Raw genomic sequence first — 12,610 nt, forward strand, 5'->3', positions numbered from 1 at the left:
ATGATGTTTACTTTGAATTTATATTAGTTCACACAAACACTCCATCCATGCTTTTGTTCTGGCCCTCCGGTCCAGTTTAAGAACCCATTGTGGCCCTCGAGTCAAAAAGTTTGCCCACCCCTGAACTAGATGTTTGACAGGCAAATAATCACATGGAGGAGTCTGATTATACTGGTAAGGTGAAGAAAAAATTTACAACAGAATAGTTTGGCAGACATTCAAATTAAAGTTTTAAAGCTTCGTGATGCAATGAAACTATAAAATGTGGGGTTAAAAGTTCAAAAAAGAATTTAGTGACCACAAATGATTTTCTTCTATCTTGTGTTAAGATGCGATCAAGAGTATAGTTGCTAATGGTAACAATATGGAAGTCCAAAAAGCCAAATACTTTTTAAATAGCAAACAAATAGTTAAATTTCTAATGCCTCCACTCACTGTAGGATATTTATAAAGAAAAGAAAGAGAAGATAGCACAGTAGACATTCCCGGATCATTTTCTTACACATTTGTCAGGGAGATCTAGGTCTAAAATTGTTTCTTGCTAGCTGGTAAAGAATATATAATTTTTATAGAGTAGATAGTTGTTATATTAAATAGTCTATGTCAGTGGTCGGCAAACTCATTAGTCAACAGAGCCAAATATCAACAGTACAACGATTGAAATTTCTTTTGAGAGCCACATTTTTTAAACTTAAACTATGTAGGACGGGTCTATGTAATTTATGTTTTGATTTACATGTATTTCTAAAGCACTATTCTTCATAGTATAAAGAGAAATTAGTTAAAATGCCCTATAAATAGTGCTTGGGGTACTTTGAATAAATATTTGGCCAGCATACTCTTAAAAACACACACCCCTTTTCTTTTTTTGATGACCCTTCTTCAGATGCTTATGAGAATATGGAGATTACCTATAATTGGGAGGCTAGATTATTTTCCTTATCTTGTTAAACTCACTGGGTTCTCTGTTGACTACAGTTTTTCATTTGTATTGTTTCAAATTGCTGTTCATGCCTTCCGTGGCTATTAAATAGCTATAATGCTCAAATTAGTATTTAGCTCATTTGATAATACCTTCCTTCAGCTTTGTGTTGTAACAGAAAAAGCCTTTGACTGAGTCAGGGAGCTGCAAGTGTTTGCTGCTAAGTGGTCCTTAGTGGTGATTAGATGGTACAGTTTAGTCCAACTTCAAATATTCTGATTATGATCAAGTTCACCATAACGGCTGCTGCCTGCCACCTTTTTATATTTATTTATTTATACACACACACACACACACACACACACACACACACACACACACACACACACACTAGAGGCCTGGTGCACGAAATTTGTGCACGTGGGGGAAGGGGGTGGGTATCCCTCAGCCCGGCCTGCGCCCTCTCACAGTCCAGGAGCCATGGGGAGCGAGCCTAAGCTGTCAGTTGGATATCCTTAGTGCTGCTGGGGAGGCAGGAGAGGCTTCTGGCTGAGTGCTGCTCCCCCTGTGGGAGCACACTGACCACCCGGGGGCAGCTCCTGCATTGAGTGTCTGCCCCCGGGTGGTCAGTGCATGTCATAACAGTTGGTTGTTCTGCCGTTTGGCTGATTTGCATATTAGCCTTTTATTATATAGGATATATATATTTCACAAGTATATGTAGTATGTCTTCCTGAAGTAATACTTGGGAATTATTGTGTTAATTATTTTATTTCAGTGATTTAGTATGTTTATTCTGCATTGTAAATTTCAGTGTGATATTTTAACAAGGAGTTTGACTTGCTTCCCTAGCCATATCCTGCAAATGAGAATTCCAAACTTGCTTCTGAAAAGGCAGATGACTATGAACATGCATCACAGTACATAAAGAATAGTCAAGTAAGGTTACCTTTGGTAAGTTTTCAAATTTTAACATATTTTCTGAAAAAATGAAAATAAGTACATATGGAAACTTAGGAAATTATTTCATTGGTATACACAGTGGTTCTCAACCTTCCTAATGCCGCGACCGTTTAATACAGTTCCTCATGTTGTGGTGACCCCCAACCATAAAATTATTTTCGTTGCTACTTCATAACTGTAATTTTGCTACTGTTATGAATCGTAATGTAAATATCTGATATGCAGGATGTATTTTCATGGTTACAAATTGAACATAATTAAAGCATAGTGATTAATCACAAAAACAATATGTAATTATATATGTGTTTTCCGAGGGTCTTAGGCGACCCCTGTGAAAGGGTCATTCGACCCCCAAAGGGTCACGGCCCACAGGTTGAGAACCACTGGGTATACAGAATGTGGGTTTACTGAGTTATAAATCAGATTCACATTAATCTGTTTCCCCTACGTTTTCATGACTTTTTAAACCATAGACTGTGGAATAAAACATACTTGAGTGAATTGAGAATGGAGTGCTATATATGAAGCAGTAAAGATGGGGAAAATGTTAAGAGGCTTAGTTTGAGTTTTCTTTTTTTTTTTTTTTTTTTTTTTTTACAAGCATAATAGGTAGAATTTATTTCTTTTTTTTTTTTTTCATTCTGCTGTTAGGGTCAATTTGCATATTACCCTTTTATTATATAGGACAGGGGTCCTCAAATTATGGCCCGCGGGCCACATGCGGCCCGCTGAAAACATTTATCTGGCCACCGGGTGTTTTTGCCACCGCTGTGTACATAGGAATTTGTTCATGGTTTTTTTGTTTTGTTTTGTTTTGTTTTTCTTAGTTTGAGTTTTCTTGCTATATCATTATATCTTAACCTAGGTTCTACTATCCCATGGTGTTCCATAGATAAAATTCAGGGCTCATGAACAGATGGTGAAAAATTACATTTTCATTTTCACTGACTTCTACATGAAGTTTACATTTTCTCTTATTATGAACACGACAATAACACAGTTGTATTATCTGTGACTTTGTCATTAATAGAAATTATATATATTTGCATAGCACATTTCTGCTGGCATCTTAGAATATTGTTTACATTAATCCTTCAAAATTACATTAGTTGCTAGAATTGCTATATATCGCGTTAGCCATTACATTATTATATCAAAATGTTTTTTAATATTTTGATAACTATTTTAAATATAATTTAGTTCCTTTTCATGATATGTACTTCATTTGGTGATTTCTCTGTAAAAACATAAAAATTTTATTTCTTTTTCTAGGGCTATTTGATGTTTTGAGATAGGCATTTTGTTTTTTTTTATTTTCCAAATTAAATGTACAAGCTAGATGCTTTTTTAGTTACACACAAATACCCTCTTTACACAAATTCACCCTTCAGTTGAGAAGTAGTAGTTTAGAGAATTTGGCAGGAGGGCAGAAGTATTGAGAGGGTGGTGTTAAAGGTTATAATTTATTTTATGTCAGGTCACAGTAATATTTATAGTAATTTGTATATTTATAGCAAAGATGGTGTTTGGACACCTCTGCCCATTATTGAAAAATAAGTGCATATATATAGAATTGACCCTTGAACAACATGGGGGTCAGCGGTGCTGACCCCTTGCACAGTTGAAAATCCATGTATAACTTTTCATCCCCCCCCCCCCAATTTAACTAATAGCCTTACTGATAACGTAAATAGCTAATTAACACATATTTTATATGTTAAATGTATTATATAAAGTAAGCTGGAGAAAAGGAAATGTTTTATTGAAAAAAAATTTACATATACATGGACCCATTCAGTTCAAACCTGTGTTGTTCAAAGATCAACTGTACTTCCATATTCAATCTGAAATATTCTTTTCTTTCTTTCTTTTTTTTGTAATTTTAGGGTACCTTAAGTAAATCAGAATGGGAAGCTACAAGTGAGTATATCATCAGTGTAGATTTACTGACATTTTCAAAGATTGTTTTAAAGTGATCATTAAAATCTGAAATTGAGAATTTTTCTGACACATTAGGTTGTGTATGTACTTAATTATACAAAATCCCTATTTATGTCCAATTCCCTGTTTGCACAGCTGTTTAGTGCCAAGAGAAAATATATGCAGAATATTGTTTAATATAAACTTTTATGAACATTCCTAAACATTTTCATTGCCTGCTCATTAACTACATAGCCCTTTGTATTTGATGGCTTTACCTCAGCTTTCTATCGGAAATTATGGCTTATAGAACACTTCCATGTACTTTATTTGATTTTGGCCACTCTGATGTTAACAGCGAAGGCATAATAGATACTAGAACATTTAGTGAAGGAGCACTGAGTAAATATTTTAGAGGGTGGGAACAGGCCTGATATGGAGACACTGAAAAGTGAGGTACCTGTCTTTGGAAGAGAAGTCAGAGACCTGACAAATCTGTGAAGTCTTGAGGTTCTTCAGCAAATTGATGTTGAGGAAGTCAGCTCCCTTACTGGTAGGATAATGGTAATATCCTTATGTGGTTGCCCTGAGGACTTAAAAGGTAGTTTTCACTGTTCATTTAAGTACTTGGTAATTATGTTGAAGGCATAAATACTACTCAAAGATAATCCATTTAATAAACATTGAGTGTTGAGTTACATAAAGTTCTATGAAAGGGCTTTAGGGAAGGAATAAAAAGGTAACATCTCTGCCTTCCAGGAGTGTACGATCTAATGGAAGAAACAGACAAAATACATGCACTAGCTGGGCAAACAATTTTAAGTGCTGAAGTTACTCTAATGGGAAAAATAGGTGAAAGAAAGCTTAATGAAAACTCCTGAAACCTGAGAAAAAAATAATACTTGATATTAGCAAGTGTTTAACGTGTGCCCAGGCACTATTTTTAGCTTTTCATATGTTGTAACTCAGTTAATCCTCACCACTTTAAAGTAGACTATTGTTTATTATATCTACTTTTCACAGGTGAGAAAGCAGTTAAATAACTTGGCTAAGGTCACAGTGTTCCATACTCAAAACCATGGCCTCATAGAAGCCCACAGAAAAGACATTTTCTTAGGACTTTCTTAGGATAGAGAAGAAAAGGAAAGAAGACAAATAGGGCCGGTATGTTGAGCTTGTCTCAGAATGTTGGTGCCCTTAGTTGAAAAGGGATTGAAGCTGTGCTAGAGATAGAGACATAATCTTCTTTGACACCTGAGATGTGTGCATAAACCTACACATTTCATTTCCCCAAACTGGAGATGACACAGCTGTCTTAGATATGCTACCAGTCCCAGAACACAGTGTGAGGGCAGACAACTTGGTCGGAGGCTTTGATGGTGTGATGGCTGTAGCTTATAGCTGTATGTTTATATTCATTGCAGACTTTAATGATAGCATATAAATGAATTAGATAGCCCCAGACAGTTGAGGAGAAGATGGGTTAGAAATGTGAAAAGCAATACGAAAGGAGCAATGGCCAAATTGCAGTCAGGTTGTTAGCTCTCGGGATCACTCAACTCTTTGATAAGGCACACTATTGTAAACTGGAGGGCTTTGTGGGCTGGAAAGTATCTTGCCTAGTCTCACAGTCTAATAAATATAAGAAGTTATATTTTGAACTCCTATTGGTCTAATCATTAAGCATTTATTACCCCAGCCTGCTGCTTCTACACAGATACTTGAAATGTGAAAGGGAAGTAGAGAATTGTTGCTGGGTTGCTTTTAGAAGTGGTTCAAGATTTGTTTCTTAAAATTCCAATTGAAATGCCTACCCAAAAAAGCATTTTATATGAGTGAGACTTTCAGAATGTTTGAGTTAGAAAGGAAAGTTACAATTGCTTCTCTGAAATCAGACACTGTATCTTAGTGGTTTTAAATGACTCTTGAGGTGGAAAGGACAGGACTGTAGGGGGAGGGTGGTTGCAGTAGGTATATAGGTATTTGGGAGTGGGTTGGGCAGGATTGCACTGCAACCTTGGAGTGCTGGGCAAGGTTAAGTAATACTGGTCTGTTCTAAATCTTAGATGAATATTTAGATTACTTTGCTTCCTTATCCTCTAGAACAGTGGTTCTCAACCTTCTGGCCCTTTAAATACAGTTCCTCATGTTGTGACCCAACCATAAAATTATTTTCGTTGCTACTTCATAACTGTAATGTGGCTACTATTATGAATCGTAATGTAAATATCTAATGTGCAGGATGGTCTTAGGCGACCCCTGTGAGAAGGTCGTTCGATCACCAAAGAGGTCGCGACCCACAGGTTGAGAACCGCTGGTCTAGAAGAATCTACAGTGTTGATGATTATCCTGTTTTCTTTCCACCTGTCATTGCGCAAAATCAAATCAAATCAAATTGGGAACTAGCAGATACGGAGCAGATATAGCATGGCTGAAGTCAAAGTAGTGTTTTGGAAAGACTGGGATCCATACAGGCTGGGTTGGAAGGGCAAAAAGCTGAAGGATCGGGAGAATGTTACATGGCTGCCATCCTTCATATGTTCCTTGTTCAAAAGTCAACTAAAGGAGTGAAGACTCCTAAGTTATGTGGCCTGTCATCACTAGTTGAATGAAGTCCTAACACACACCCTGAACATCCTTGTGATGTTTTGATGATTTGTCATCTTTTCAGGTACTTTCTTACCATAAAACCTATTGGTATCGTATTAAGAAGATATTGTAGGTGTGAACCTTAGGTGGGGTTCAGAATGAAGAACCTTAGATGCATTTAGATGTCTTTGAGTGAATACACATTAAAGTAAGAAATTTTATTTAAGCGAGAGTGCCCTCGGGGCTGGATTCATGGAGGACTATCATTATTGGGGCCAGATTAATATCTTTAAGCATCGATTATCATGTAACCTTTAGCTCACTTTCCTTACCAGGCCCTGCATCATAGCAATTTAGTTATTGGAATTTTAACATGCATGTTATATATTCCTTATAATTCTTCTTCTTAGTTTTTTTCTGAATAAAATTCTTACTATATATATATATATATATATATATATATATATATATATATATGTGTGTGTGTGTGTGTGTGTGTGTGTGTGTGTATATACTGCTGCTCTGGATAAAAAAAAAAATTAGTCCTAAGATTTTTTTAGTTTTAATTTTCTTTGCTTTTATATTCTTCAATTTTCTTAAACAGTGTTTAGAGATTTTTAAAGCTTTTGAATTGGTCTTCTCAGGGGCTGTGATGTTGTCACTGAGTATACTGACATTTGTTTTCAAATAAACATCACATATAATCCCTTATCTGCTTTTTAAATGACTCATTAAAAGCTGCTTGAAGGCCTAAGAATTTTCACCAAATTATAAATAGGATTGAGATTGTTTTGTTTTCCCTGAGGATTTGATGAACCAAACTGTAACTTTACTTATTTTCTTTTTAGGTATTTACTTGGTTTTTGCATTTGAGAAGCAGCAGTGAGCACCAGAACCAGCTGTATTTCATCTTATACAGATTTGAATGATCCACCTTAGATAAATTTGTCAACTTTCTGTTTAATTATTTTAAATGTACAGGATGGTGCCGGAAACTCCAGTGTATACATTCAATATTTGCTGTCTGTGACAGATGAACTTTTGTGTGTGTATATAAGAATAAGCTGGGACCTTTGTCTTTAAAATCTATTTTTAATGTCCTAAGAATTCCATTTGCCTCTACTCTCTTAGCTCATAAAAATTACAATATGACTTGTTAAAGCTGCTGAACTCTTTCCACAGTGCTCTGATTTGTTTTGTCCATTTACAGTATTAAATTTATTGCAGTTGTAGAATTGACGAGGGAGTGTAATAGTTTGCAAGTGGGTTCTCTCATTTCTATAGTTTTATATAGTGTTTTTCAAGATTAAATGGATTGCATATCTGTACAATTGAATGTAAGAAGTGTTCAGTAGGTATCGCTAAAGTAATAAACTAAATTTTAAATGGTCATAATAGTTATTAACCTAGAATTTTAGCCAGTTACTACATTTCGTTACAAATAGTAACTATTTTATTTGCTAATATGACACATTTCTGGAACTGGATAGAACATTTTGGATGCCAGCACAGAACTGCTTTAGATCTGGAGGGCTTTCTCTGAAGAAATTCCTGCCAATTAATGTTTCTAGGTATCAAGAATATAATTAGATTTACCTTTCTTCAAAATGCCATCGTTTTTCTCTCAAGATATAATAATAACTCTCCCATGTAAACCTATATTGTACATTATCCTCAGATTGAAATATGGAACTGCAATTGTAGGATGTGACTGTAAAAAAAAGCTGACCAACTTCAGATTCATTCTCCCATGTTAGATCTAGGTTATGGCGTTACATGCTATAGATCCATTACTCCTTTTGGCCCAGAAAGAAGCAGCAGTATCTACTCCTCAGTTACAATGTACTTTGCATGGTAGCATCCAGCATCTCATCACCATTCAGAATTTGCATTTGCTATTTCAAAACCATTACAATCATCATGGCTTCTTGCTTGACTGCTCATCCAAAATTGACAGCTAGGTGAACTGTTGTCCTAAATAGTGTCACATCACAATTTAGAAAACTTGCCAATTTTTAGATGTAGTAAAAACTTGAACAAAGCAGAGCAATTACTGCATATTCTTTCAAAAATAATTTCTTTAAAGCACGTTTGAAAGACATTATTTATCTAATAATCCTGAGTACTTGTTTTAAAAGTATATTTCTCAATTTGTTTATATATGTTACTGTTTATGGTGTTGGAATAGCAAATCTTTTAGCAAGAAACATGCATTACCTAATTTCTGTTTCTTCAGTAATCTGTCAATCACCAAACTTAACAGTTTACAAAAAGTAAGTCTTTTTCCCTTGGTGGTGATTGCCATGAGTCATTTGGGGAAATAAATAATAGTACCTCCAATTATAGTGGCTGCTGTTAGCTAGCTAGCTCAGATTTTGGTAATGGTGCTGAGGAGAGGGAGGTGGTGAGCTCTTAGTATTGCATATCCAGGTTTATTTTAGTTCTGGAGGAAGTACCAGAGAGTATTGTGAAAGTTCAGTAGAAACGAAAGCTTTGTTATTTCCTATCATTGTTCATTTAATGGTCTTAGTTGAGTCTAAGCAAATAATAAACCGCTTTTTGCCTCCTGCTCTTTCCACTCCATGGATAATTTGGGAGAAAGGAAGAATCGCCTAAAGGATGGAGTAATTGTTGTAATAGAAAGTAGACAGAAAAGCAAGGTCCAGGGCCGTGGGTAGAAAGAAGCAGAAGAGATCCGGAATGGATGGAGCAGGGCTCAGGTCTGAGTGAGCTGTTGGGTGTGCAGGAGAGGCGCCGTCACCCCTGAGGATGTGGAGTTGTGGAAGTTGCCCTTTCCCTTGAGCTTAGTTGGCCTCATTACCTTCTCTGCACCTGTATTAGGAAAAGGTGGCCCCTGCCCACCATCACCATGGCAAAAGCTGGTAGGACCGCCCCTCCCCACCACATACACCTGCAGTCTAAATATTTGGTGATTTTCCATTAAAGATATGGCTTTTCATTGTCAGATCAGTGATGTAAGTGGTTCATTGGAATGACCGCAGGGCACTCCCAGACCTGCCATTCAGTTTGTCCTCTGAAGATGAAAGTAGAAATTAGGGTAAAGCAGCCATTTGTGGAAAGAACACAACCTGAGATTGGAAGGACTGCTCTAGGAACATGGAGTATGGTATAACCAAGAATACTCAAGTTGAATTCTTTGGGCCTAGAGTAGAATATGCTTAAGGAAAGGCATTACTAGCCATAGTGTTGAGGGAAGAGAAATGGCAATTCCAGCTGCATTCAAAGGGGTGGTGTCCTAACCTACAGACAGCACGAAGCCTGGAGGTAGTAACTGCTCTTTCTGTGTCTACCCAGCCTCTGGTTCTGGTGTAACTCCCAAAGAAATTAGCCTGAAGGGAGAGACGGCATTGATTTAGAGACTTTGATCTCTGTTAACAAATCCTTATAATTATCAGTACGGTTTCCTGGCTTATCCCCTCCCTAACTTGGAAATTGAGGAAATAGGATTGCGGTCTACATTTGTGTTAATAGCATAGATAGGGCATCAGAAAAGAGGTTTACTCTGGGAGACAGGCTTTGAGGCGAGGTGCAATGTTTATCATCATTGAAGAGGCAGAAAAAGCGTCAGCTATCAGCTGTTCAGATTTCCAATCCCATTAGCTCTTTTGGGAATTTATTCTTCAGCCTTCATAAGCATATTGCCATTATGTTATTTTGATATGTCTTCAAGTATTCTAATGAAGATTGGGCTTGTGTAGGGGTGAGAAAATGCCAGTGTGAATATTCTCGTGGATATTCAGTAGGACATTATTTTTCACTGCTGATAAAGTGACTTTTTGTTGTCTACCTCAGGCATTCATGTATCATGAACCAGTCACTGCCACCCTCTCTGGATTTCTTAAATAGAAGCCAGATCCAGGGACCAGGGCTGTATAAATAAAGTACAAAAATGCTTGTGGCATTTACTGGCCCTTTGGTCAGCTAGGAAGCATAGGTATATGATGTCATCACCTCCCTAATTGCTATTATATAAAATACTACACACCTCATACGAAGTTTCTTCATTTTCCACCCTCTGACAGCAACATTCCTGATTCCTTGAAGATAACAGATGCAGTGGGTGCTACACTTATTTAATGGTAGGCTTATTTACAGATATATATGTAGCTGGAGATGGCCAGGCCACCTCCTCCACCTTGTGTCCTCGGTTCCTCCTCTGCTCCCATTTAGCCCTGAAGCATGTGTGCCTGCTCCTCACTGCAGTTCCGAGCAAGTGTGGGACGCCCAGGTTTGCCTGGAGAGACGTAGGGTCAGTCCCAAAGCCCTCTGCTCCCTGAACTCCCGGGCCTGCTTCCTTGGGGACAGCAAACCTTGGACAAAGTCAGCTAACATTAAGCACCTGTCTTATGTCAGTCACTTTTCTAACTTATATGGAGCTCATTTAGCCCTTATAAAAACTGTATGCGGTAAGGATAGGGCTAAGTTTATTTTGATGAGGAAACAGGCACAGAGGGGATACAAACTTGCCCAAGGCAGAGCCAAGATTGGAACATCCCACAAAACCCAGTCAGGGCTGCATTTCAATTGCATGTTATATTCCTCCAGGGGTGTTAAAAAGGCTCAGATGACTCCTTGCCCATCCATCCTGCAACTTGAAGTGTTAACTATTGGGACACTCCATCCTTTTGTTCAAAACTTATTTAAGTGTTCTCTGAGAGGAACATTTACTACCAAGTAAGGCTTTGGGGCAGAGAGCAGGGGGACATTTAGGCACTAGGGGACGAGGGGAGAAAGGGAATGATCATCAGGCAGGAAGGCAGTCTTCATTTCACATTTGGTAGACCTACTCCTTCAGCAGTCGGACCCATTGCAGGCCTAGGTTAGTCCGTATGCTAGTCAGTGAGGGGTGCTTCTCTCTCCCCATCGCCATTGGGAACTGGCAGGAGTTGAGAGTGTAGCCAAGGGGAGAGTCCAAGAGAAGGAATCATTTCTTCATTCAGCTTCGTTTTAGCTTCTTATAGAAGTGTAACAGTGATTTTTCACAAGTGAAACACATGAACACTCTGTAGCCAGATCAACAATATTACCAGTCCCCTGGAAACCCCTCCTGCTCCTCTCCAGTTACTACCTCCCCACGGGAACCACTATCTTAATTTCTAAGAGCACAGATTAGTTTTGTCTGGTTTGGGAAATTACACAAATAGAATCAAATAGTATGTATTTTGTATTTGGCTCATTAACATCGTGAGACTTTTATTGCATGTATTTGTTCATGGTTCATTCTCATGGCTGTATAGTATTCCACTGCATGAATAAACCACATATTATTTATCTGATGGATGTTTGGTTTGTTCCCAGTTTGCGAACAATTATTAGTGGTATTGCTTCAAATATTCTTGTACATGAATTTCGGTACACATGTCTGCCTAGGGGTGAAATTGCAGGGTCACAGGACATACAATATTTTCAGCTTTGCTGGATCCTTCCAGCCAGTTCTCCCAAGTTCCAATTGTCCTGTATTTCTGCCTATACTTAACGGTGTCTTTTCCTTTTTTTCCTAGCAGGCATGTAGCAGTATTTCAGTGTGGCTTTAGCTTTATTACACTGATTATTAACAAGATTGAGTACTTTTCATATATGCTTATTGGTCTTTAAGTGTCCTCTTGTGAAATACCTGTTCAACTGCTTCCCCAATTTTCTATTGGGTAGACTGTCTTTATTCTATTAACTTGGTGGTTTTGAAAAATATATTTATTCTGGATACAAGTTCTTTGTTGAATGTATTGTGTTGTGAGGACGTATTTGATGAAAAGAAACGCTTAATTTTAATATAGTACAATTTACCAGTGTTCTTCATAGTAGGCATATTTTGCTCAGGAAATGTTTGTCTACTCCAAGCTTATGATTATGAAAACTACCAAATCCATACATACCTGAGGGTGTCCTGTCTGCTTGTGAGGTTTAGGGAAAGAACACTGCATTAAGAACTTTAACAGTGGTTTTTCACCACAGATTGTTGCAGTGTCTTTGATTGCCCTGGCTAACCTGGAATGCTGAAAGATGTTTTCTATAACATTTACCATTGTGCTATTACTGCTACTGACGGTCTCCGTTAGCAATTGTCTGACGCTCTACCTTCCTTATGTTTGGTCTTTCCTTGAAGTTGACAGTGATCCCCACACTTAGAATGAGTAAGTCATTAGCAGCAGACAAAACCCGGCTCCCTGGGTTTATTAATTGGAAATTCCTTCAAAT

The 12,610-nt window shown here is 37.5% G+C and overlaps 1 protein-coding gene across 3 annotated transcripts in view; it reads left to right on the top strand.

Annotated features, from left to right (window-relative positions):
• The window catches only part of RNMT (RNA guanine-7 methyltransferase), a 219,620-nt gene extending 207,929 nt beyond the window's left edge, over positions 1–11,691 (top strand). For 2 of the 3 annotated variants that reach the window (XM_059706710.1, XM_059706712.1), the window contains 2 exons: positions 1,775–1,876; positions 7,243–11,691. In XM_059706710.1, the coding sequence (XP_059562693.1) occupies positions 1,775–1,876; positions 7,243–7,323 (183 nt within the window). In that variant the 3' untranslated portion in view covers positions 7,324–11,691. Of the gene's footprint in view, positions 1–1,774; positions 1,877–3,771; positions 3,806–7,242 lie in introns of all 3 variants that reach the window. The other variant, XM_059706711.1, reaches the window with a different exon arrangement.
• Positions 11,692–12,610: the final 919 nt, after the last annotated feature.

The sequence above is a fragment of the Myotis daubentonii genome, chromosome 8 (assembly GCF_963259705.1).
Source record: "Myotis daubentonii chromosome 8, mMyoDau2.1, whole genome shotgun sequence".
Taxonomy (NCBI): domain Eukaryota; kingdom Metazoa; phylum Chordata; class Mammalia; order Chiroptera; family Vespertilionidae; genus Myotis; species Myotis daubentonii.